At 46.1% G+C, this 27,758-nt stretch overlaps 2 protein-coding genes across 3 annotated transcripts in view; both read right to left on the bottom strand.

The window, feature by feature from the left end:
- LOC147620815 (Protein kinase superfamily protein) overlaps nt 1-27,758 on the bottom strand; it is a 131,317-nt gene that overhangs the window by 43,361 nt on the left and 60,198 nt on the right. For both annotated transcript variants that reach the window (XM_086825091.1, XM_086825092.1), the window contains exons 14-16: nt 4,567-4,628; nt 4,393-4,467; nt 4,167-4,271 (exon numbers count right to left, since the gene is read on the bottom strand). In XM_086825091.1, coding sequence (XP_086681217.1) covers nt 4,167-4,271; nt 4,393-4,467; nt 4,567-4,628 — 242 coding nt within the window. The remainder of the gene's footprint in view (nt 1-4,166; nt 4,272-4,392; nt 4,468-4,566; nt 4,629-27,758) is intronic.
- LOC147620817 (uncharacterized) lies at nt 24,186-25,538 on the bottom strand. The gene is made up of 3 exons (XM_086825095.1): nt 25,211-25,538; nt 24,943-25,104; nt 24,186-24,819 (listed from the first exon to the last, which is right to left on the bottom strand). Exons 1-3 carry the CDS (start codon nt 25,511-25,513, stop codon nt 24,373-24,375), a joined length of 912 nt encoding a protein of 303 aa, XP_086681221.1. The 5' UTR covers nt 25,514-25,538; the 3' UTR covers nt 24,186-24,372.

The raw sequence follows: 27,758 nt of genomic DNA, 5'->3' as shown, positions 1-27,758 counted from the left end.
GGCGACGGGTAGGCGGCGGCGGCGCTCGCTATGGGCTGTTCACGCAGGCGGGTGGGCGACTGCGCTTGTTTCTTTTGCTGCAGCGTCGAGCTGTTTCCCGTGCAGGTCACGCCCGCCGCCGCTGGCTCTGATACCAGTGTGACGCCTCCGCTACGGCTGCGTCTTCCTCAAGCCGCCATAGCCTAGGCGTGGAGAAGAAGAGAGGGTGGAAGTCGATTCACCTCCCAACCATATAATGACGAGTTAGGGTTTCTCGTTGGGTTTTATGCCAAAACCCTGGCCTGTGGCCACACCTCCTAGCTCGGTCGCCCATCTTACTTAAGAGCCGTGCTAACTTAGATGTGTACACACATCGACCAAACCCTAACGCCCATTAACCCCTGAACCCCGCTAGTACTAATAATACTCTCGAGACTCCGAAAGCTATTAACTTATGCTAGGGCTCGACTTCCGTAGGACCATAGTCCTGACATTACTCCCCCCTTCGAAAAGAGTTTTCGTCCTCGAAAACAAATGTGGGGAAACGTTTCCTCATCACACTAATGTTTTCCCAAGTGGAGCCTTCTTCTGGACGGTCCTTCCACTTGATAAGAGCTTGTTTCCGAACTTGGTGGCGAGTACATAACATGTGGTAATCCAATACTCTTTCTGGTTCATGAGGCAGTATTGGGGGTTCCACATATTCTACCAAGAAAGAATCATCCACCGGCCTTTCATGACCCATAAGGCGTTTCCTCAAACGGCTTACGTGAAAGATGGGATGAACCCTGGAATGTGCTGGTAACTCAAGTTTATAGGCTACTGGGCCCACCTTCTTGAGTATCTTAAACGGTCCACAAAATCGGGGCGACAATTTTGGTACGGGACCCGTTTTTAAACTGGTGGAGTTTTCTGGTACCTTTAGAAACACCCAATCACCTTCTTGAAAGTGAAGTGGCCTACGTAACTTCTTGTAACGATCTTGCGCTTGACGAACATTTAATCGTGCAAGGCGCAACATATCCATATGGTCTTGGATAAAATCCTTAACCTAACTGATTTTCTCATTCGCCAGTCCCACCGACACTGGTGAACGTGGCTGAAAACCATACATCAACATGAAAGGGCTAAAGCCTGTCGAGACATGCTTTGCACTATTGTAAGCAAACTCGAGAATAGGCAAATAAGACTCCCAATCAGATTGTTTTTTGCTGACATATGCCCTAAGCATATCTTCCAGCACTTGATTAACCCATTCAGTCTGACCATCTGTCTGCGGATGATCAGCTGTACTAAGATTCAACATAGTACCCAGCTTACTGAATACTGCTCGCCAAAAATGGCTGTTAAACTTGCGATCGCGATCACTGACAATATTGGACGGTAAGCCATAAAGTCGGTAAACATTCTCCACGAAAAGGCGTCCCAATTCTGGAGTTGTAACTGTTTTCTTAGTAGGCACAAACCTACAAAGCTTGGTTAATCGATCCACGATTACCCAAATGGCATCATGTCCACGATTCGTTGTGGGCAAGCCCGTTATAAAATCCATAGAGATACTTTCCCACTTTCCGTCGGGAATCTCTAATGGATGCAGTAACCCGCCAGCTTTAAGACGTTCTGCTTTGTTCACTTGACACTTCTGACACTGCAGAACATAGTCAGTAACATCCTTGTGAAGTCCAGGCCAATAGAAATGCTTTCTTATGAGAGCATACGTTTTGCGAATGCCCGCATGACCTGCACTTGGACTATCATGACACTCAAAAAGAATTTGGCGCCTAGTGTCTAAGTCCAATGGAACACAAACTCTCCCCTTGTGGAGTAAGTATCCATCATCGATGGAAAAGTTTTTCCATTGCTGTAGTTCATCTTGTGATAAAGAAGAACCATGTGTGGAAGAACTGGGAACACTACCGTGTGAGTGAGAGGGACCCCTCATTTGAACATGATTCCACACCTTTGAGTATGTTGAATCCTCCTTGCGTTTGCCTCGTAAAGATTCTAACAATTCGCTTTTCAACTCTGTGAATAACAGCGAATTAATCTCTGGCATACGACTCAAAGCATCAGCTACAATATTGTAACGTCTTTTGCGATAGCGTAGCTTGCAATCATACTCCTGAAGGATCTCAGCCCATCTGGCCTTTCGACCCTGCAAATCTATTTGGTTCATAAATCACTTTATGCTTTCGTGATCAAAAACAATCTCAAATTGCGCACCATATAAGTAATGTCGCCATTTTCGTAAGGCATATATGATGGCAAAGAGCTCACGCTCGTAAGCTGAGTAGTTTTGTTGAGCACGATTGAGCTTCTTGCTCTCATAGGCAACAGGATGACCATCTTGAATGAGAACCGCACCCACTGTCTTAGCACTGGCATCCGTTTCAATCACAAATGGTTTTTGAGGATCCACAATTGCCAAGATGGGAGCCGTAGCCAAAGCAACTTTAAGCTTATCAAAGCTACGTTGTTGCTCCTCACGCCATTGAAAGGTAATTGCCGCACCTTTCAATTGATCAGTCATGGGAGCGGCAATCTTTGCATAACCGTTCACATATTTGCGATAAAATCCTGCCATTCCCAAGAAGATTTGAAGTTCTTCCATACTTCGAGGTGTTGGCCATCGCATAATAGCATCAACCTTACTAGCATCCATAGCAATTCCGTCTGTAGAAATTACATGACCTAGGTATTGTATGCTATCCTTGAGAAATTCGCACTTACTTTCTTTCGCGTAAAGTGCATTCTCGCGTAGTAACTGAAAAACTTTTCGTAAGTGTTCCAAATGCTCTTCTAAAGTCGAACTATAGACCAAAATGTCATCAAGAAAGACAATGACAAATTTGCCTAAGTACGGCCTTAGTACGCTATCCATAAGCGTCATAAACGTTGCCGGGACATTAGTAAGCCCAAACGGCATAACCAAAAACTCATAGTGTCCAAAGCGAGTCCGGAACGCAGTCTTGGTTATATCATCAGCGTTAATACGCACTTGATGATATCCTGAACGTAAATCAATTTTAGAAAAATACTTCGCACCTTTGAGTTGATCAAACAACTCATCTATCCTAGGTAGCGGGTATTTGTTCTTAATTGTTACCGCATTCAAGGAGCGATAATCCACACACATGCGCATGGATCCATCCTTTTTCTTCACCAAAAGAATGGGCGATGCCCATGGTGAAGCACTATGGCGAATGAAGCCCTTACTAAGGTAGTCAGCAAGCTGACGTTCCACCTCAGCTGCTTCAGTCGCACTAAGCCTGTACGAAAAGGCTTACTTAAGAGCCGTGCTAACTTAGATGTGTACACACATCGACCAAACCCTAACGCCCATTAACCCCAAACCCCGCTAGCACTAATAATACTCTCGAGACTCCGAAAGCTATTAACTTATGCTAGGGCTTGACTTCCGTAGGACCATAGTCCTGACACCAGGCAACAGGACAAGAGCAGGGTGGGGAGAAAGTGGGGGTGGTTGTGGGGTGGGGGCTGGAACAAACGAGGTGAGAGCAAGCACAGAAAGGAAGGGACCAGCGAGGGCGGAGCAGGTACGGAAACTGGGAGGAGCATAAAAGGAAGAGAGAGGGGGACGGAGGGGAGCACAGGCAAGAAAAGGGAGGGAGGGGAGGGGGAATGCACACACACACAAAGGGCAGGCAGGGCATTTCGCGCGAGGCGCGGGGGGAAGGGGGGCGGACCAGGTGCGGCTGCTATGTGGGGAGCTCCAGCTCCAATCCACTGCCTCTCTCCAGCTTCTTTAAAAAACTTACTTTCACTATAGGTTATTGTATTTGGCTCTGGATCTACAGAAGTGTATTTTTTAAACAGCAAGGGAAAGTCGATAGTTCTGTTATTTTAGAGCATGGTAGCCCCAACAACCAGTTGTGGCAGCAAGCATTGTGCATGCTGCCTCACTGCTGCTCATTCCTTCCCATAGGCACATCACACCCTCACATACTGGCTTTAACTTTGTATACTTTATTTTCATTGAGGAAGCATTCAAATGTGTCCATGGCATGTAGGCGAGTTGGTATTTGATCAGATCCTCCATATATTTGATCCGAACTTGCTGCAGCCGATGGCCACCCTCTGCCTGCAGGTGGGGCCTGGGCAGTGATTTCGACTGGATAGTAGGATCTCAATGTGGAAAAAAAAGAAGAGTACAAATGTGCATGCACCTCAAGAACTCTCACTCGAAGCTTTAGATCACCAGCTTCCAACTGTTGTAAAAGTTCGTCAATCCGTTGTATTCTTGTCGGCATTGCAACAGCTGCATCTCTTGCCTGCATTAGGACAGCAGTTAAGGTATTTTGAGACAAAAGATCACAAAACTATTCTCCTGCTGCCTTTTTTTTCCTGAAGGCTGCTGAAAAGCATACATAAATGCATGGAGAGTACACTCACATCATTTACTTGCCGTTGCACCTCTTGAATCAGATAGTTCCCATTCCTCTGTGTGCTCTTAATATCCAATAGTTCCTAGCCACAAAGAGAGGAGAAAAAATAAGCATGCTTTTGGTAATTAATAAAACAGATTTGATGGCCCTCATTACAAAACTCTGGAAACAAAGAGGAGACCTGCGCATATGGAGCAGCAACTTTTGCAAATGAGAACTCCGGATCAAGGGTATACCCAATGCCTACATTTGAAAGAAAGAGAGAATAAAATTCCCACCAACACTACAAGAGATAACCACACAAGTACATTGTTAAATAGACATTTAACTCTCTCAACTCAAAAACCTAACTTTGAGGCAAAGCACAGAGCTTGAAAAATCTCAAACAGGGAACATTTGGGCAACTGTCATTCTCCTCCCTGCTGGGGCTGCTGATAGCGGAGCAGTCATGATACTGTGGTGAGAGAGGAGAAGGGCGAGGTCATGTCCCATCTCCTCATATGCTAGGGCTGGTGCTGACTCACAAGCTTAGGCTACCACCCCCCAGGTGATGGTGGGGCAGACAGATGCCTGGTTCATGGTGAAGATACGGGGGATCTACAACCAAACCTGCAGCGCTTTGGGACAAAGGCAATGACGTTGATACATGTAAATGTGTAGTTCATTAAATGCACTAATGTAGTCACTAATGATAGGCACATGTGGATACACACGAGGTAGTGATGAAGGGATGATCATCATGAAGGCTAGGTTTAAAAAGGGGGGGAAAAAAAGACTGATGTATTTCTTTTTTTCCAAAAAATGTGAATGGTTACGTATGGAGGAGTCGACATACTTCTGAGGAAATGCTATTCATGCACGTGGCGGCTGAAGGGAGCTTCAGGAAGGTGGAGGTGGCAGCCTGGCCATGCACGTAGATGATCGAGAGTCTTCTGCTGGGGGAGGAGGCCGGAATCAAAAAAGGGGGGAAAAAGGCTAAAAAAAGAAAAAACAGGAAATGGACGTTTTTCCTAGGCGGGACAATACAGGTGTAAAAGGGGGTTCTTGATACGGGGATTCCGTTCGTCGGGAAGGGAGAAGCAAGAGATGGGGAATGAACGAGGTTTTTTTGGGACAGAAGTGTGAGATTATTCACTGAATTGGAACGACACTTGCTGTGCATGAGGAAGGTGTGTGCAGGTGTTCTCATCCACGGATGTTCTCTACAATCAATGTTTCAGGAGGAAGTGGAGAAGAGGGGATACGTGCGAAACAGGAATCAGAACGTTGCTGGAGTTGGTTTTTTTGGAGAGGGTGCATTTATGAGTTACCAGTGGCCTTCAGGGAGGGGAAGAGTTGAAGAAGGTGCTTACGTGTGAGAGTTTGTGATGAGCAGCGGCCTAAGGGAATTGGCTGATTGTGCTCTTGAATGTGAATGAGGTGGAGGGTGTCATGATATGTCTCTTCCTATTGGAAGTCCTGTTCTAAAAAACTGTTGCATAAAGTCTTGATAGTACTTGATTCGTGGATTATCTATGGAGGGTTGACTAGTTCTATCAAAACCAAACATGTTACTTGTCTAGGAAAAGGAATGGAGCTGTGTATAGCAGGTTTAGAAGGAGTTTGGATTATGAGGGTTCTGACTGCATCTGTTTTTCTTGAATATAGTTCTGGGTTTGTTTGACTGGAGTGCAGCATGCCATGTTCATTGAGGGTTAGTAAATCCAGTGAGCCTGGCGTTGAGTCCCCATTCCACCATCTTTTCTGGTATCATCAGTTTTGGCGATCCTGCTGGGGACAAGATTTGCTTGGATTGATTTGGTGTTTCCCAAGACAAGCAAGGCCTGGAAATGGCTCAGGAAATTCCTCGTTTTTACGGTTTGCCAAATGAGGACTCAGAAAAGTTCATGGAAGCCCTAGAGTTCACAGCGTTGATTAAAGATCGGAATGCTCCTGAGGTGTTGCTGCAGATTTTGTCTTTTTGTTTGGTGGGTGAAGCTCGTGCCTGGTTGCGGGAATTTACAGCTAAATTTCAAGAAGAAGATGACAGGAGAGCTCCCAATTATGCTGAGGTAAGGGCTGCTTTTTTGGAAAGGTTTCCTTGTGTGAGGGACGCTGATGCATTGTGGAGAGAATTGTGTGCCTTACAGCAGCTAGAGTACCAAACTGTTTATGAGTATTTGTCAAGATTTATTGTGTTATGGAATAGATGGCAATCTGGCCTTCATACAGAGGTTCCACCTAGGGTGATTAAGAAGGACAGATTTGTACCTGGCCTGAGGTTTGATTTAAGGGTGAGGGTGAAGGTTGAATGCAAGGAGCTGGATACTTTTGAAGATGCAGTGAGAGTGGCGAAAGAAAAGGAAAGGGAGCAGAGAAGGTTAGGAGAGCCGGATCCAGACAAAGTGAAGGCATTGGCGTTGCTGCCCCCTCCTAGAGATCTTAGACACCTGCATACTTTTTTACAAAAGACTAAATACCTTTCCAGATTCATCCCTATGCTTTCTCAGGTTCTATATCCTCTACAAAAGATGACAAGGAAGGTGTCCTTTCAGTGGTCAAGAGAATGTGATGAAGTGTTTGAGGCTGTTAAGGAGTTGTTGGGAAGTGTATCTAGTGTAAAAACTCCAGATTTCTCAAAAAAAAATATTTAAATCCTTCAGTAGGACCTGATGCAATTGGAGCCATTTTTCTGCAGCAAGGGAATAATTCAGGTTACATGAGGCTTATGTATTATGTGAGCAGGTTAAAGAATGATGCAGAGAGAAGCTATACAGATGCTCAGATAGTAGTAACTAGCTTGGTGTATGCTTGCAGGAGATTGAGGTCTTATTTACTGCCTCATCCTTTTGTTGTTATGACAAGCTGTACTTTACTTTCGGAATTGATAAACAATTCTAATCTTTCAAAGGGAATGATAAAATGGGTAGCTGAGTTACAGGTGTACTCATTTACCTTTTTGGTTGAAGGTTCTACCCGAGCTTCTTTGGCTGATTTGCTTACATACAAGGACAGCCCTGTTTTAGTAAAGTCTGTGGAAGAGAAACTCAGTAAGATTGAGGAGAAAGCATTGGAGAATGCACACACTATGTTGTTTGACGGTCTTATAGAAGGAGCTCAAATCAGGCTACCGGAGGCATTGTGATTTTTGATCCTGATGGAAGAAAGATCAAAAGAAGGGTTTCCCTCTCAAAGTAACTAGTAATAATGAGGCTGAGTATGGTGCTCTGAGTGAAGGATTAAATAATTGCCTGAGTATGGATGTAAAGAGGTTGAATATCAAGGGTGATGCATTGCTGGTTATTAAACAGATTTTAGGCATCTGGAAGACAAAGCACTCACACCTGAAGACTTGGTTATATGCAGTGAAGAGATTACTAAGTCAGCTTGAAGCATGGTCTGTGAGTCATATAGAAAGGAGTCAGAATCAGGATGATGCAGCACAAGGAGGGATTGACATGGAATTGAATGCTGTGGAAGTTAAGGAGCCACTGTACAGAGGAAGGGGCTGGTTATGTAAGGAAGAGAGTTTTTTAATTACAGGTGAGGTTCCCCCTGAAGTTCCCAAGCATCAGAAATACACGTTTGTCAAAGCATGCCAGCCATATCGGCTAATTGGTGATGTGTTATATATGCAAGGAAGTGACATGATTTTAAGGAGAGTGCCCTGGCAGGATGAGATATTGCACATCTTGGAGTTCAATCATGAAGGTGTATGTGGTGGGCATTTTGCATTTAAGACTATGCTCAGAAAAATTTTATCTGAAGGATATATTTGGCCATCCTTACAGAGGGATGTGAGGCATTGGTGCAGGACCTGTCATCAGTGTCAAGAAATGGGTAAGAGGATACTTTTGCCAGAACTAAGGAATATTATTCTTACTTTCAATATTTTTGAAAAATGGGGGATAGATGCTGTAGGTCCTTTGCCTATGGCAGGGAGAGGGAATGCTTACATCTTAACTGCTGTGGATTATCTTTCAAGGTGGGCAGAAGCAAAGCCAGTGAAGGCTGTAAACAAAAAAACAGTTTGCAAGTTTGTTTATGAGGAGATCTGCTGTAGATATGGTATGCCTTTGGAGATACTATCAGACAATGGACCAGGATCCAGAAGTGAATTGTTGGATCTACTATGTGAGAAGCTTAAGATTAAACACAGGTACACTACCCCACATTATCCACAATGCAATGCAAGGAATGAGTACTTTAATGGTGACCTCACCGGAATTATTGGGAAGATGATAAGAATACATGAAAAAAGTTGGGATTTGGCATTACCAGGGCCTCTTTGGGCCTACAGAACTGCAGTAAAAGAGGGTACTCAATTCTCTCCTTACCACTTGATTTATGGGAAGGAGGCGGTGTTGCCATTGGAGGTGGAAATTCCTACATAACAGATGCTTATGAAGCTAGAAGGAAAACCAAATCAAATGTATGAACACCGTTTGCTGGATATGCAAGAGGCTCAGTTGGATAGGCTGAAAGCAGCAGAGCACTATGCTAGAGTTCACGAGAGAAACCAGGAAAGAGTGAATAGAAGGTTCAAAGATAAAGACATCAGACTTGGTAATTTGGTTCTGAGATACAATAGTCAATTGGATCACACACCTAGATTTGTTACCAAATGGGAAGGTCCTTTCAAGGTAAGAGAGAAGTTTACAAATGGTTCGTACCAGTTGGAAGATTTAGATGGGAAGCGACATGAAAGGAGAGTAAATGGTCTCAGATTGAAGAAATATTTTGTGAGGATTATGCAAGTGAGTACATGCGGCCCAGTGGTATGGAAGGATGAAATGCCTGAAGACGTGTTAGATGAAGATGTATCACAAGAACTCCACCTTTTATACAACCTAAGCTTAGGCATGAATGCCTTCAACCTGGGTTGGTTTGGCAATATGATACATGTAAATGTGTAGTTCATTAAATGCACTAATGTAGTCACTAATGATAGGCACATGTGGATACACACGAGGTAGTGATGAAGGGATGATCATCATGAAGGCTAGGTTTAAAAAGGGGAAAAAAAAAAAGACTGATGTATTTCTTTTTTTCCAAAAAATGTGAATGGTTACGTATGGAGGAGTCGACATACTTCTGAGGAAATGCTATTCATGCACGTGGCGGCTGAAGGGAGCTTCAGGAAGGTGGAGGTGGCAGCCTGGCCATGCACGTAGATGATCGAGAGTCTTCTGCTGGGGGAGGAGGCCGGAATCAAAAAAGGGGGAAAAAGGCTAAAAAAAGAAAAAACAGGAAATGGACGTTTTTCCTAGTCGGCACAATACAAGTGTAAAAGGGGGTTCTTGATACGGGGATTCCGTTCGTCGGGAAGGGAGAAGCAAGAGATGGGGAATGAACGAGGTTTTTTTGGGACAGAAGTGTGAGATTATTCACTGAATTGGAACGACACTTGCTGTGCATGAGGAAGGTGTGTGCAGGTGTTCTCATCCACGGATGTTCTCTACAATCAATGTTTCAGGAGGAAGTGGAGAAGAGGGGATACGTGCGAAACAGGAATCAGAACGTTGCTGGAGTTGGTTTTTTTGGAGAGGGTGCATTTATGAGTTACCAGTGGCCTTCAGGGAGGGGAAGAGTTGAAGAAGGTGCTTACGTGTGAGAGTTTGTGATGAGCAGCGGCCTAAGGGAATTGGCTGATTGTGCTCTTGAATGTGAATGAGGTGGAGGGTGTCATGATATGTCTCTTCCTATTGGAAGTCCTGTTCTAAAAAACTGTTGCATAAAGTCTTGATAGTACTTGATTCGTGGATCATCTATGGAGGGTTGACTAGTTCTATCAAAACCAAACATGTTACTTGTCTAGGAAAAGGAATGGAACTGTGTATAGCAGGTTTAGGAGTTTGGATTATGAGGGTTCTGACTGCATCTGTTTTTCTTGAATATAGTTCTGGGTTTGTTTGACTGGAGTGCAGCATGCCATGTTCATAGAGGGTTAGTAAATCCAGTGAGCCTGCCTGTTGAGTCCCCATTCCACCATCTTTTCTGGTATCAACGTTGTGACTTCTATGGGTGTCCACACTTAGAACAGGGGACAGGCTGACCTCCAACTGCCAGCTAGGTGCCCACTGCCAAGCTCACGTGAGCTATTTGCCAAAGGAAAAGAGTAATTTTCTATGGCCAGTAGCTGTGGGACAGCCGTTTCCAAAAATCACAAAGGAAACGTAGGGGATGTCCTGAGTCTGCACGGACTGTGTACTCAAAGAAGGGGATGTCAGGGGTAGCCTCAGGGGCAAAGGGATCGTGCCACTGCCACTTGCCTCGATCTCACTGCAGCCGCATCCGTGGTCAGCCCTTCCATAATGTAACAAGGATTTTGTAGGCTGTCCCCATCACCTCCCTCCTCGGGGATCAAGTGAATCGCACCCTCCGTCTCTCTAGCATAGATCCGGAAATCATAATCTCGTTGAAGGCCGCGCAGAAGCTGCCCTCCATGAGCTAGCAAGTTGGGTATGGCTATGGAGAGCTTGGAAATGGAGAGAAATGGTGGACAAACTGAGTTTTCAGCCTCCAAAAATCCTCATGAAGAGAAAACACGAATTTTCTCTTAATAAGTAAGTGAATTGGGGTCCAATCAGGTGAAGGGACATGGGGAGATGCCCATTTATGAGTAAAAGGGGAGGATCAGGTCTTGGACATTGAGTCTTGTCCGCCTTAGGACTTCAGTGAGTGTGAACTTGGAAGCGGTCATAATTTATAAGTGACTTTTGGGCGTCCAAACTTTAAAGAAGTGGAAACTCACTCACTTATAAATATTGGCCAAGTCCTAAGGGCTATTTGAGCCTAGATTGGGTAATACTTACCACCTGTTCACATGCCACACAACCATGTCAGCAGACAGTTTCACTCGCACGGTTCACGGGCGGGCGTCCCCTAGCCCGAAACTACACATAGGTCATGCATGCATGAAAACAGCATGCAATATCATTTGCAGGCAAGCACAAATAGATGCTATGCAATGCAACATTGGCATAAGCAATTTCCGTTCATGAAACCATATAAGACCAGGCGTTTCCAGGTAAGTATATGCGATACCAGACCCAGTGGAAAGCCAATCCTCCAGGCGTTTCCGGGCATGTACACAAAGGCACAAATCCCAGCGGAAAGCCAAGTCCTCCAGATATTCCGGGCATGATAACATGAAGTCCCAGCGGAATATCATATCCAACTATACAGCATGACACGTGTCAATCACATGCATAGGCACATTCCATAAGCCATGGACACCAATCCAATATGTACATAGTGTGAAAGCAAGAGTGAACCACTCGGGTGGCCAAATGGTGACACGGCCAGCCCAAGGGTCTTGGCCAGGCAGCCAACAAGTCTTAGAGACCTTGTCGAGCCAGCGGCCAAGCATAGAGGCTGCCCATGCAACCTGCGCAGGACTGCCCAGCAGCCATGAGTATGCGCACCGCGGCCAGCCTATCTCCAGTGCGAAAGCGATGACATTAAATACATTAATTTGCTAGAATACCCAGTCGTGGGAATTTCAGAACAGGCCGACTCCTGTTTGGGCCAGTCAACTAACATAATCTAGGGGTATAAATAGCCAAGGCAGAAATCAGTCATTTCATCTCATACTTCACAAAGGGTTATTGCGTTCCAAGGGCCAAGACAGCCAAGCGGAGTGCTCCAGCCAACATGAAGAGTGCAGGTCAAGAACCAATCTTTATTTACAAATTTATATCATTCTAATAAAGCAAATACACTATTCGTGGTGGGGGCCCTACAAAGGGTATTCGGGACCCAATACTGTATCCAGACACATGCACACTTTTTCTTTTGTTTCTTTTCTTCCGATGACCGGAAGAACAGAGTTGTATTATTTTTTGTCTCATAGGCCGACTTTGGCCTCTCGTAGACGTTAATATATCTTTCTTTCTTTCTTTCTTTCTTTCTCTCTCTCTCTCTCTCTCTTCGTAATGGTTGGTTGATTAGATTACGAAAATGTAATACAAAGCAAAGGTCGCATGACCAGCTATACAAACATGTACATAGAGGCCATCAGACTGCACACACTAAAAGGCCACATGGGGCATGCCCACCGTACGAAGAGCACGTGACCAGGAGGCTAGTGTGTGGGAGAAGAGAGAATTAGGGTTAGGTTAATGTGGGAGACATACACAGAGAAACAACAAGGGAGAGAGAGAGAGAGAGTTGTGGGGATAAGTCAACTCATCAATAGCATGAGTGTGTGACTCCCCTATCACACATGTATATTGCACTAGTACACATAGTGCACTTAGTACATTAAAAGTACTAAGTGTACTATGTACTAAAACTTATGGGCTTGTACACACTATAAGGGTGGGCATAACGCCTTTACCCCAACAACCTCCCACTTAAAGGCAAAGTGCCCTTAAGTAAAGGAAAAGAAAAATCAGCATGTACATGATAATATACAAGGCCATATCAAGGCTGAAAATGGCCTCATCCAATGCCCATCAAGTGTCTGCAATGAGCAAACCGCTCCGGAGGCAAACTCTTTGTCAACAGATCAGCCGGGTTGTCATCCGTATGAATCTTAACAAGCTGAATTTGCTTGTTCTCAATCACCTCTCTGATGAAGTGATACTTCACATCCACATGCTTCGTCTTTGCATGAAAGACAGGGTTCTTTGCCAACTGGATGGCACTCTGACTGTCACAATGCAACAATGGAATATCCCCTGTATAGCCTAAATCAACCACTAACCGAGATAGCCATAATGCCTCCTTGCAAGCCACTGTGGCTGCAATATACTCGGCCTCTGTAGTAGATAAAGCAATGCACTTCTGCATCCTGGATATCCATGACACAGCACCTCCTGTGAATGTAAACACATAACCGGTAGTAGACTTCCGGTTATCTGGATGACCGGCATAATCCGAATCCGTGTAACCATGCACTAATGCATCCTGTTTGCCAAAGCAAATGCACATATCCTGTGTGCCCTTCAGGTATCTCATGACACCTTTCACTGCTTCCCAATGCTTCTTGCCAGGGTTGGCCATGTATCTAGAAACCACTCCCACTGCAAATGCAATGTCCGGTCTAGTAGCAACCATAGCATACATGAGACTGCCACAAGCTGAAGCATACGGAATCTTGGCCATATCAGCCCTGTCTCTATCTGACTGTGGGCTGTCCATAGCACTGAGTTTCACATATGGAGGCAAAGGAGTACTAGTCTTCTCCCCCCCGTCCATATTGAACCTCTGCAAAACTTTGCCAATGTATTCCTTCTGACACAAATACAACACATGCTGATTTCTGTCCCGAAGTATCCGCATACCCAAGATGTGATTTGCATCACCCAAATCCTTCATATCAAAGGTTTGATGCAGCCTCTGCTTCAAGGTATCCATCTCTTTACGAGATTTCCCGGCAATCAACATATCATCAACATACAAGATGAGGATCAATAGACTGCCATCCAAAGCTTTCTTGGTGTACAAGCAGTGATCTATGTCACTTCGTCTGAATTTCTGAGATTTCATGAATGTATCAAATTTATGATACCATTCCCTTGGTGCCTGGTTGAGCCCATAAAGACTCTTTTTCAGCTTGCATACAAGCTTCTCCTTTCCACTTACTGCATAACCCTCCGCATGGAGATCACCGTGAAGAAAAGCAGTCTTCACATCCATCTGAATCAAGTCCAGATCATCATGCGCAACCAAAGCCAACACAGCTCTAAGTGTGGTCATTTTGACCACTGGAGAGAAGATCTCCTCAAAGTCCACACCATATTCCTGCTTGAAGCCCTTAGCCACTAACCTGGCTTTGTACCTTGGCTTTGCATCAGGTGCAACTTTGAGCCTGTAAACCCACTTGCATGGCAAAACCTTCTTGCCTGCAGGCAAATGCACCAACTTCCAAGTTCCATTTTTATGCAGAGAATCCATCTCTGACTTCATGGCACGCTCCCAAAGAGCCTTGTCTGCCCTCTGTAAAGCCTCCTTGTAACATGAGGGCTCCCCACAGTCAGTGAGCATCAAGTAGTCAACCCCTGGAACAAACCTGTCAGGGGCTCTGGAGGGTCTAGTGGACCTCCGTACCCAATGACCATCATTTGCAGGTTGCTGTCCAGCCTGCATATCACCCATTGGTGGCTCCTATTCCATGCCATAAGGCTGAAATATCATGCCCGGTATTTCTTCTAACTGTGGTATATCCATAGGGATATCTTCTGCCATCTCTGGCTGTCCATTTGGACCATTTTCAGCACCATTTAAGGGCTGGTTTTCCTGCTGTAATGGCTGATTTACAGCCCTTTGTTGTTGTCCATGATGTCCATCATCATCAAAGATGACTCTGCCAGGCTCCTGTTGCCTTGCAGGCTCCTTATACATGCATGTTTCATCAAAAATGACATCATTGCTGCGTATGATCTTTCTATTCATGGGATCCCAAAATCTATACCCCATTTCACCTCTGTCACCATATCCTAGGAATATGCATTTGTGAGACTTTGGATCACGTTTGGTGCGCATTTCCCTGCATATGTGCACGTACGCAACGCAACCAAACACTCTCAAGTGCTTGTATGACGGAGGCTTCCCTGTCCATACTTCCTCTAGCACTTTCCCACCAAGCCTCGTGTTAGGTGACCTGTTTATAAGGTGAACGGCTGTCATAACAGCTTCAGCCCAAAAACCATGAGGTAATGCAGCATGTGACAACATAGAACGGACCTTCTCCTGTATGGTCCTGTTCATCCTCTCTGCTGTCCCGTTTTGTGGAGGATCATAAGGAGTAGAGAGCTCCCTCTTGATGCCTTTAGCATCACAAAAGTCCTGAAACTGTTTGGACATATACTCTCCACCATTGTCGGAACGCAAAGCCTTCAGTGTTTTGCCAGTTTGATTCTCAACAAGAGCAATAAACTTCTGAAACACTGAGAATGTATCACTCTTCAAGCGAAGAGGATAGACCCACACCTTGCGTGTGGCATCATCAATAAAAGACACAAAGTATTTTGCCCCTCCCAAAGAAAGCTGAGGCATCTCACATACATCTGTATGCACAAGCTCTAACTGAGCATCTTTCTGTCCAAGAGCTTTCTTGTGGGGGCACTGTAGTTGCCTACCATATATACAATGCTCACAAAACTGAAAACTTGAAAACTTTAGAGAAGGCAAGTAACCCAAACGAGACAATTGCTCCATTCCCTTGACACTCATGTGTCCCAACCGGCTATGCCACATAGAAATTTCCGGCAGCTCGGTTGCATTTACATTAGCATGGTGACAAACACATGCATGCATAAAGTAAAGAGTGTCCACCTTAGAGCCTCTGGCAACAACCAATGAGCCCTTACTAATTTTCCACTTTCCACTACCAAATGTGGTAACATAATCAGCATCATCAAGCTGTCCAGTGGAAAGAAGGTTCTTCTTGATCTCAGGCACATGCCTGACATCATGGAGCATAAGCTGTGAGCCATCTGAAAACACAAGCCTCACATCACCTCTGCCAAGAATCTTGCATGCATGGTTATCACCCAAATAAACCACTCCTTCATTGCCAGCAGTATACCTGACAAACAAGTCTCTGCAACCTGTGACATGAAAGGAGGCACCTGAATCAATGATCCATGAGTGCATACCATGACCACCTGTAAGAAGTGAATGGGCATCAAGTGAAGAAGTAAATAGGACCTCATCCTCACTGCCACCTGCATGTGACACATTGATTTCTTCAATCTTGACTCCACTTTTGCCCTTTGGCTTTACATCTTTGGCTTCATCTTTCTCTTTGTCTTTGCCTTTTCCCTTTTCTTTTTGATCATTTTTCCATTTGTAGCATTGCTTTTTAATGTGTCCCTTTTTGCCACAATAATGGCATTCCAAATCCTTCTTGGAGCGAGACTTGCTCCTTCGCCGTTCTTGGCTTTTTCCCCTTTGTTGAGATCTCCCACGTGCATTCATTGCATTGGACTTTCCAACAGAGTTCTTTTTCCTGTTCATCTCTTCTTGAAGAAGAGCACCCTCAACATCTGCATATGACAGCATAGCATTCGAATTGCTAGTGGCTGTCCTGAATGTGTCCCAATTCTCTGGCAAAGTGCATAACAGAAAAGTGGCTTTGAACTCATTCATTGCCAACTTTTGATTAATGACCTGGCTGACAATACCATTAAACTCATTTAGATGGGCTGTCATAGACGCCCCTTCCTTCATCTGAAGACCTATGAGTTTCTTCAACCAATACACTTTGCTTGAGGCACTTTGTTGGGCATACAAGTCCTGCAATCTCTGCCACATTCCCCAAGCTGTCTTCTCTTCACGAATGCTGAAAAGTAATGAGTCTGACACAGACAACATAATAGTAGATCTTGCCAGCTCATCCATATCTTCCCACTCTTCAGCAGTAAGAGAAGCGGGCATCACACCCCTTTCTTTGATAGGCTTGTGCTGCTTTTTCTGGAGCAACACATTGTAGCACTGGGTTTGCCAAATATCATAATTATGCGAGCCTTCAAGCTTCTTGATGTGAAGCAATGAAGAGCTCTCACCTGTGGTTGCCATAGCAATATGCAACCTGTCAATGCCTGACTCCCTGCAAAATGTGTAAACACTGCACCAAGAGCACACAAAGTGCTCACAGTTGTTCTCCCAAGCTTTATCTCCCACTGCGGAAGCAAGAATGCAACTTTTCTCCCACTTTTTGTGATGAAATCACCAAAATCTGGTTGCTGCAGATTTTGGACAGCACCTTAAATGTGCTCTGTTGCCCTTCCAAAGTACTGTACAGCAGTACCAAGTGCTCACCAATGATGTACCAAACCTGTACCGGCAAGTACAGCAGCTGAAATTGAACCTTTTGGTCACTCAAAACAGTGTACAGCCATGCCAAAACTTGTACAAAACTGTACCAAATCTGTACCAGCAAGTACAGTAGCAATAAATGCTATCTTGGCTGTCCAAATGAGTGAAAATCAGACTTTTACAGTCCCGAACACTGCATAAAACAGTCCCGAACAGAAATTGGGCAAAAGCCCCTTGACTGCAAGCTGATTTTTTGAGGATTCAAGGCATAAATGTCTTGCCTGCTGCTTTGCCAAGCTCAACAAGCATACGAACTTGAAAAGCCCCTTGATTTAAGATCAATTGCTGATCATACATGGTACATCGACGCACATGAAGGCATCCAGAGTGTTCACGATGCTTCCCCTTGGTCACATATACATCCAATACATGAAAGCCCCTTGATTTACAGGCACATTGAGTGCTTGTAAGGCATCAACACATTATCCACAGCATCAAATGCGATTGCCTGCATGCAAATCAACCAAATCGGCACAAAAGCCCCTTGATTTGCACTACAATTTGCTGCAATTTGCTGCAATTTTGCCCAAATGTGCGATTTTTCACATCATACAGCATGTATGAGTGCTTAATTGCACAATTACATCAAAAGCCCCAAATTTCGACATCCAATTTCCTGCAAATTGATCCTGATTGTGACCAATTTCCTGCAAATTGATCCTGATTGTGACCAATGTCACCCAATTTTGCCAATTTTGCTCAAAAATTGAGCAATTGGGCACCTGTACCTGCTCAATTGATTACTGTACTTGCTCAATTGCAAATCCCAAAAAAAAATTGAAGCAGAATACCTTGTAATTTTCTGATTTTTCTCTGATTTGCAGGCGGGTTTTGTTGTTGCAGGAAAAGGGGTGATGATTTGGTGCTACTCTGCAGAAATCTGATGTTGGACAATCTGCTTGTGAGGGGTGATCTGTAGACAAGGACGGCATCACAAGGGTCGCATCGGCCTTCATCGCTTCAAAATCAGAAGACCTGGCCGTGCATATAATATTTGTGTTGTTCGTGAGAAACCTTAAACGTTGTGAAAATTAGGGTTTCTGGCGCCTGGGATACCAGATTACGGTTTCTAAGCGTTCTGCAGAAAGACTACGCTTTGCACACGATGGATAGTCCTTAAGGTGTTCGCTCGTGTTGAAGAAGAAAGACTAGTGATTTGACGTCCACCTTCGCTAATGATTCAACGACCGCTAGCCTTCGCCTAGCGCCGGTCTACACCCAGCGTTTGTTCGCCAACGCTCACTTCGCCGTCTCCGCCAGCAGCGCTAGAACTCCACGCTTCGACTTCTTGGCTTATCCGCCTGCGTGTGATTCAACGCCCGCCACCAAGATAGAATCACGAGTTTGTTGAAGAGTGAAAGCGGGTGCTCCACTCGGCTATCTACTTGGCGCACTTCTCATCAACCTTAAAGCTTCTTGCACCACAGTCGCTAATTACCATGATCAGCTCGAATCAAGCTGTTAATGAAAACAAGCGCATGGGTAAAGGATGGGGCAACAATGATCCCTGTACAGAAGCATAAAGGTCATCAAGCTCTGATACCAGTTGTGTGGGAGAAGGAAGAATTAGGGTTAGGTTAATGTGGGAGACATACACAGAGAAACAACAAGGGAGAGAGAGAGAGAAAGAGTTGTGGGGATAAGTCAACTCATCAATAGCATGAGTGTGTGACTCCCCTATCACACATGTATATTGCACTAGTACACATAGTGCACTTAGTACATTAAAAGTACTAAGTGTACTATGTACTATAACTTATGGGCTTGTACACACTATAAGGGTGGGTATAACGCCTTTACCCCAACAGCTAGATACATGTGGATTAGATTGCAGCTCTCAGCAGACAGGGTGTTATACATTGCTCTATGCTACTTCTCTCCTAGAGGATCGAGATATGCCATGACAGCAGAGGATGAGAGTAGAGGCGGGGAGGAGGACACAGGGCCATTGGGAGAGTCACCATATGCAGCCCTTTTAGATGAGATCATACACTACTCCAACCTGGGGGAAGTCCTCCTTATGGGGGACTTCAATGCACGGACACAGAGCCGACTGTGCCACATTTATGATTTCGAGCACCCTACGGTGATGCACACACTAGAGGTGGAGGACACGGGAGCTTGCAGGGTGTCAGAGGACATGGGGCCGGATAACACCAGATATGGTCATCACTTACTTGAGCTGGGAGCGCGACACCATCTCGTTATTTATGACAGGATGAGACAGTGGCAGGATTCAGGAGCACTGACATGCTTTCCACGATCAGGGGGGGGACTACATCATGGGGTCCATGGAGACCACACAGGCATTGACATCTTTCACCATCCCCCCCTCTCCTATTGGTGCGGATCACACGTACCTCTTACTGTCACTGGCGAGCTCCACACCAGCACCCACACAGCCCACATAGGCATCGCATACAACTTTCTACTTCACCCATGACTTGGCAGACATATATGAGCATCATGTATATGACGGGCTATTCCAGATGGATCCCCTCTCACCTCTAGACACACTCACCACCCAGCTGTCATCTCTACTACATACGGCCACCACCCACAGCTTCCCCAATCATACACACATTGCACACACACATAGATCTAGGAGCATGCCTCAGAATCGCTGGTAGGATGATGAGTGTAGAGAGCTATATAGACACCTCCCTGCCCAGAGAGCACTGGGGACCATTACACAGAGACAGGCGAGCCAACAGATGAGGATCCTCACACGCCGTAAGAGGCGTGCATATGAGGAGGCACAGTAATGGGATATGTACCACCTACTCATGAGCAGAGATGCAGCCACTGCATGGCGCAGGATGAGAGAGCCTCGCCCTCGTACCCCGATTGAGGATCCACACACATGGCACACATGCAAAGAGCCTCTACCATATCCCTCAGCAGCCGCCCATACCACAGCCACCACAGGGTTTCCCGCCCTACCACCTCTACTTTCTTTACCGCCTCAATGGTAGAGATAGCTATCCGCCGGCTACAGCATGGGAGATCGGCTGACCACACAGGTATACAGAGTGAGCATCTTATTTATGCAGCTGACACACTAGGACCCTTTGTTGCTCACCTCTTTAATAGGGCACTAGTGGAGCGCCTACCCAGCAGAGTGGACTATGCACACCATCGTGCCTCTCCACAAAGCGGGAGACATGCTAGACCCCAGCAACTACAGGACTACATGATTGGTCAGACATTGGCCAACCTTTATGGCGCAGTGCTCGAGGTTGAGTTGAGCTCATATGCACAGGAGGGACTACAAGCACCAGGGCAGGGTGGATTTCGACGAGCTTTCTCCACTATTGACCATATATTCACTCTGAGATGTCTGATTGACCAGGCTACAGCGCGGGAGATGTGATTATACTGCTGCTTTGTGGATTTCCGCAAAGCATTTCACACAGTGCCACGAGAGACTCTTCCAACGCCTACAATCATTGGGGATCCCATCAGAGATGGTTTGGGACATCTATGCTTTATATGAGCAGGTCTTCGAGTGCATACGATGCCCTAGGGGGCTATGTGATGTTATTGCTAGCACCATAGGTGTGAAGCAACGATGCCCACTCTCTCCTACACTATTTGGGCTATACATCGATGAGGTGGCTGACCTCATTGGTCACAGAGGTGGGGACGGGGTAGACATCTCAGGTACCACAGTCCACATTATGCTATATGCAGATGATTTTATTTTGGTCTCTGAGTCGCGGATGGGACTACAGCACCATCTCCATGCACTCGATGACTTCTGCACACAGAGGGGGCTTACAGTGAACCTTGGGAAAACCAAGGCCATGATTTTCCACACCTCAGGGCCAATTCGACGACAGGCCATCTTCACACTAGCAGGAGGACGGGTAGAGGTGGTAGACTCGTATGTGTACCTGGGGATTACATTTACGACTCCGCCAGGAAGCTTTACTATGGCACAGGCAGCCACGGATAGACTCACACGAGGGTATGCAGCTCTGGCCATGGTAGAAAGACAGTGTCACCAGGCACACTTCCAGGAGTCCCGCACGAAGGGGTGGTTGTTTGACACACTACTCACCCCTGCTTTGATGTATGCTGCACCAGTATGGACACCTGGGCTCGCCACCTCCACATGGTCTCTCAAAAAGAGAGGCCTCAGATTCTCATGCTCTCACGGATGAGCCGCAGCAAACCCTCCGTCCCACATGCCATTGTCCAAACAGAGTTTGCTGCACCTCCTATGCTAGTAGAGGCCCTCTTCCAGATGATCTGGTTCATACAGAGGATTAGAGATATCCCATCAGATCGACTGTCACATAAAGCTTTTGAGGCGTCCAGGCAGCTCGCAGAGAGTGGAGATAGGAGATCATGGTATTCACATATGATACAGTGGCTCACTCAGCATGGTCTCGACATAGATCACCTGCCACCTTTCCAATATGATATACATGCACCACACATCCAGCTCTCTCACAGTGAGAGAAAGAGAGTCCTTCGGCAGGATTTTTGGCAGCGATACACTCAAGAGACTTGGATTACACCCAGTCAGCCTCTACCGCCAAAAGATGCTATACTACAGAGATCAGTTTATGCGTATCTCAGCGGATGGATTCATACAGAGACCTGGATACATGGATGTGTACATGCCTCACAGTGCCTGAGTGGTGATTGGCCACCTCAGAGTGTCATCACACCAGCTTGAGATTGAGGCAAGTAGGGCAACACGGATCCCCAGAGCAGAGAGGATATGCAGACTATGCCACGAACAGGTTGAGAGTGAGGAACATTATATACGCAGATGCACAGCATATAGTGTCATTAGAGAGAGATACACCACCATCTTCAGTGGACATCCCTCACTCCACCAGATCATGGAGTCCGCAGACCAGTGCAGATTTGGCCAGTTCTTGCTAGAGACACAACGCCACGGAGAGACACTGCTACAGACTCATACCACAGGGAGAGGTGGGCGACAGCTCCAGCTCAATGATTTCTTCCAGAGATCTATCTCCGTGCCTATCCTGACACAAGAGGAGGTTACACTTCAACGCGTTGCGGACCTCCGAGCTAGACGGAGACCGAGAGCACCAGGCTACCAGACTCCCAGACTACATCAGAGGGAGATCACAGAGATACGGGCTGGACATCAGCACCATATCCAGGAGCGGCTAGCTCACTTACACTCACACCCGGAGATCATGCTCCGAGGTATTTTTGCCTTGCCATCGCCTATGTATCACATATTACACCCCCATTATGGTACTGGTTGGAGCTAGACAGATCTGCATTGCATTCTTGTATACCCTACGCATATAGGTTGCATACTGAGCCTCTAGTAGTAGTGCTCCATCCATCACACCCCCCCACTAGCTCAGTACTTTCATAGTTTATTTCATGTTCATTTTGTCCTTTTTTTTTCCTGGACATCCAGAAGACATTGACAGTTGTACATTGATTTGTCTCATAGGTTGAGTTCGGCCTCTAGTAGACGTTAATACAGCTCTCTCTCTCTCTCTCTCTCTCTCTCTCTCTCTCTCTCTCTCTCTCTCTCTCTCTCTCTCTCTCTCTCTCTGCACATATATATCTCTGTATATTGTGTGTTATCTTTGTCACAAACAATTGCTGAATTCTGAGCATTGAAGTTACCGATTCTTCCACCAAACTTCTGCATGTTACACTGGATGTCCATGATGACACGATGCCATTGGGCTTTCCAATGAGAGTCGCCTAGAGGAGATTGCGAATCTAGCATCGACGAGCCACAGACAGCTACCAATGAACTTGCACACCAAGGTGCTTGGTTCTATTGAAGAAACTGAAGCGGCCAAGAGCTGAAGCTCCACATCCGGAAAAGGACAGTTGAGGTTGGCCATGGACGGGGATGACAGAGTGGTTGCCATGGAATCCTTCTGAGGGGCAGAGCCAAACAGGACCCACAACTGTAATAAACTCAATCTGTGTCAAAGCAGCAGGAAGGGAACAGAGCAAGGCCACGGGCAGGACATGGAGGTGATGGGAGGGAACCAAGAAGTCAGGACAGGACCAAAAAGGGGGTGGATGAGGGGCACCAAGAAGTGCCGCCGGGGGGGGGGGGTGTCAAGTGGCAAGGAGGGAATGGGGGGTGCAGGTGGGAAGGCAGGGATTAGGGCGGTAAGCAGGAATGGAGTCACAAGTGGGAAGGGGGTGTATGAATGCGAACTTCTAAGGCTAGGAGGGAGGGGAGCTCAGGGGGGGCTGATGGTTCAAGGAGAGGAAGGAGGCACAGAAGTGAAGAAAGAGGAGGGTGGTACAGGTTTGAGGGTGGGAGGAAAGATTCTGCTGAAGCACACCCAACAGGATATCTAGCTCATTTGAGTTAAATTGCAATCAGCCGTAGGTAAGCTGCGGTGTCATCTGCGAACTCCACATCTAGGATCTCCTCCAAGATGCAGAGGCAAAGGCTGCTTCCATATAAGCCAGTATCCTATGCCCGTAGGGCACTGCTCATCACCCCGCAGCAAAGAGGAATAGGAAGGGGGCCAAGCACAGCTTTGGGTTATGCCAAGAGAGTTTTGGTGATCCATAGGAGCAGCCACACTGCTGGATGAAACTCTGTAAGCAACTTCTAGGATGGGGAATTCTCAACAAGAGATGTTTGCACCAGACCTGGGTCCTTGTGTTAACGAGGTGGGGACAAAATGTTAGCCTCTGCAAAGTGGTCGCACAATGCCCAAGACAGCCACCATTTTGGATGATTTTCAACCTGAGTGGACAATTCAAGGTGGTACCAAAGTTATGTACTGTACGGATCCGTACGTACTGTACGTTGTTTGGTACAGAAAAAAATTTTAAGCATGTAAAAATACGTACCATTGGTAAAAATACATAAAATCTCAGAAATTTCAGCCACCTACATAAAATTTCAGTCCATGTCCACATTGACATATAAAACTTTCGAAATAGAGACACAACAAGGTCACAAACCTACTAATTCAAAAGTGAGAAATTAGAATCACAAGTCGTCAACCATACTTGATAAGTTAATCGTACTTAATACTTATTACTTATTACTTAAGACAAGTCACATTGTCACAAGTGAGTCGTGACAACTCACAATTCACATTAAAAAAATGATGAAATTTGAAAATGAGTCTATGAATAATGACAAAATGTGCCACGTCCATACAACACCAAATCAAAACTAAGGTAATCCAAATCAAAACTCATCATCCGATGAGGATGATGACCCTAGAGAATCAAGCATATAACCCTCCGTGATGACATTGCCCTCGTCATCATACTCAGGCCCTGTCATCATGGGCACAGGTGGGTGGGCTGCCTCAGATGTCCCTGTCCCTGCCTCTGCATCATCCTGCTGGGTAGTGTGAATGAGGCGAACGGCCTCCTTCGCACGTGCTCGAGGAGTCTGAATAGGCAGCTTCTCTCTCCAGGCGCCTCTCCGGCCAGAACTCTCTGCATCTCCAGGTCCCTCATGTAGCTGAATTTTATAAGCCCAGGCTCTCGATCTCGTCACCCGCCTGTCTACACTCTCCAGCTCTCTATGCAGGAGGCAAAGAATCTTGTCCTGCTCATCTCTCAACCGTTGCTCTGCCTCATCAATGGTGGTAGGATCTGGGACCAGCTTGACACGTGTTGGATCCACCTATTCAACGTAAAACCAAAGAGAACACGGAGTGTCAACGACTCAACTGTGTGTATACTATAGTATAAAAGCTATGTAAATGGAAGGCCAATTCCCATAAGAGAATGAATAGGATAAACTCACCTGTTTTGGGGTGCCCAAAGCATGATAAGCTCGTACGAGCTTCATGTTGGCCCTACAATAGACCAGTCTCTCTAGTTGAGAGGTGCTCAAACGATTGCGTATCTTTGTATGTATGAGCGAGTAAGCGCTCCAGTTGCGCTCACAAGCACTTGCTGAACAATCCTGCACTCCAATTCACAAAAAGTGCTTCATTCATGTGAGCTCGGCAATTCCCAACAAGCTTCACAAGACTAGTTCATATGGCATAGTACATACATGATATACATACCTGAGATAGCACTCGCAGAGCTATATCTGTAAGCTGTGGAAGACCCTGTCTTCCATAGTTTTGCCACCAAGTAAGAGGAAGCTTGGTGGCCTCTGGTCTAAGAGCAACAGCTCTAGCAATTGAGGGTCCCAAGTTGTTGACCCAGCTGCAGAGCTCCGCATCAATCTCCAATTGCTGCTCCAGATCATACATACTATTAATGTACCTATCTCGTAAGGTGAGCAGCTCCCTATCATGAAAGAGAAGTGGCGTCTTGTAGAAAGGATGGAGAAATGCAGCCATCCCATGAATGGGGCGACTCATATACCCCCATCGATAATCCACAATAGCCAATATATCATCTCGGCTGCAAGAGTAAAATAAAAATAGAAGTGGAGCGATTAGTAAGTCAAGACTCAAGAATCAAGATTCTGTAATCGGCCATCAAGAATCAAGATTTTACTTACCAATTCTGTGTCACGGACGTACAGGCTGCAATATGACTCTTCATCTGCATGAAGAGGTGGTACACTAAGCCCAAAGTGGAGCCCTCCATGTCTGTGACTCGCAGAAGTACAAATACTGGCTGCAAAGCCACTAAGAAAGTTTGCACATCCGTCCAGAGGGTCTCATCCAGTATCCATCTCTGTATGTATTTGGTGGGCTCTGTCTGTGAATGATACATATCTCTCCACTTTGGATCCACAACTGTCTGTAATAGTGGATCTCTCAATTTGAAAAGCATGTGTAGCATCAAATACATATAGGCAAATCTTGTCTTGGATGGCCGCACCATATCTAGGTTGTTGTGGCTCCTAAAGATAGCCAATGCCTGCTGCTTCTTTCTGAAGAATGTAGTGATCTTCGTGGCATCAGAAAATATGGGTTGCACCCAACTCAGCTTGCCTATGTCCTCCATAAGCAAATCAAGGCAATGGGCTGCACACGGAGTCCACACAATGCGAGGAAACTCCGCCTCCACTATGTCTCCCATTGCCTTGCAATTAGCAGCATTGTCTGTTACAACCTGCACCACATTCTCTGGACCAACCTCAACAATTGTCTCGCGAATATGCTCATAGATACTCTCAGCAGTGATGCGTTCCCCTGCCTTCCCAGCATCCACAGCGCATAAGAAATACGTACCAAGACATGAAGAGACAAGAATATTGATGATGTGTCATCGCCGTGTGTCACTCCAGCCATCCGAAATGATAGTGCAACCAAATTGTTGCCAACCTGCTTTCACTGGCACCAATGCCTTGTCTATCAAGGCCTTTTGCTCATCAAGCATCGTGGTGCGCATCTTTTTGTACTCAAGCCCTGACCATGACTCCGTGTGTCCAACCTGGGCTATAGCTCTGACCATCCTCTTCCATTGGTCAGTCCTCAAAACATTGAAGGAGATATTGCACTCTATGAGAGTGCGAGCAATCTCCATCTCAGCCACCTTTTGCCTTTCTTTGACCCAAGACTGTGCATGCACACGAGAAGGCAAGGTGGTTTGCCTTTGCGTATATGTATCACCCTCATCCTCATCTTGCATGAGAGAAGGCCTCTTTCTGGCAGACGATGCCTGCTCAAAAGAGGTAGGCTGAGATTGTGAATCCTCATCAACCTACGTGGATGGACCGGCCAAGTCCCCAAGAAGAGCATCATGAAGCGCATCCTGTGTCTCTTGCGTGCCTCTTCCTCTTCTAGCTGCCCCCATTGCAAGGAAATTTTCAGCAATCAACTGATCTCTCAATGCTTGTGGCACTCTCTTGCACCCTGCACAATTGTTGGTGGTGCCAATGCCTGTGAGGTGCTTGATGACACAAGTAATTGTACTCGTGAGGGTGAAATTGCAGTACTTGCATTGCCATTGTCGAGTGCCACTACCTGCCTGCCCTCGAGTAGTCACAATGTGAATGACGTTTGTGTGCTCCTTCCAGTATGGGTTCTCTAGCTTCGGCATGATTGCTCTGACAAATTCAATGCACAATGCCATACAATTTCAATCAGGATTCAGCAATCATGCAATGCATAACATTTAGTGGGCAGCTCAGCTGAGGCTGAGAGAGAGAGAGAGAGAGAGAGACTTGAAGGAGAGAGAGGCTGAGAGCTCAGTGCACGGTCCACAGATGGTGGGCTAAGGCTCTGAGAGAGAGAGAGAGAGAGAGAGAGAGAGAGAGAGAGAGTTATGTTGCTGCCTTGGGGGCCTGAGCAAGGGTGGGTGGGGAAAGGGGGGTGAAGGGCGGCGAACAGAGAAGATGGCGAACAGGGCGAAAGCAGGCGAACAGAGAAGATGGCGAGCAGGGGAAGGCGCCGGGAAGGAGCCGAAGCGAAGGGAAGGCGGTGGCAATAGTAGCGAACCGAGAGAGAGTGCGACTGTAGAGGAGAGAGAGCATGGCGGCTGGCCCTTACCAGAAGGTGTACGGCCTCCAGAGTCCAGACGCACACACACGACGTTTATCGCAAGCGAAACCCAAAAAAAAACGTTTATCGCAGGCAACCCCCCCCCCCCCCAAACAAAAACGTACGGATCCCCGTACGGTACGGATGTACGGTACGGATTGGATCCGTACGT

This window comes from Cibotium barometz, chromosome 31, assembly GCF_041138505.1.
Source record: "Cibotium barometz isolate CiBa-2024 chromosome 31, ASM4113850v1, whole genome shotgun sequence".
NCBI classification, from domain to species: domain Eukaryota; kingdom Viridiplantae; phylum Streptophyta; class Polypodiopsida; order Cyatheales; family Cibotiaceae; genus Cibotium; species Cibotium barometz.
The sequence above is the reverse complement of the archived record's forward strand: the minus strand, read 5'-3'. Positions and strand labels throughout refer to the sequence as shown.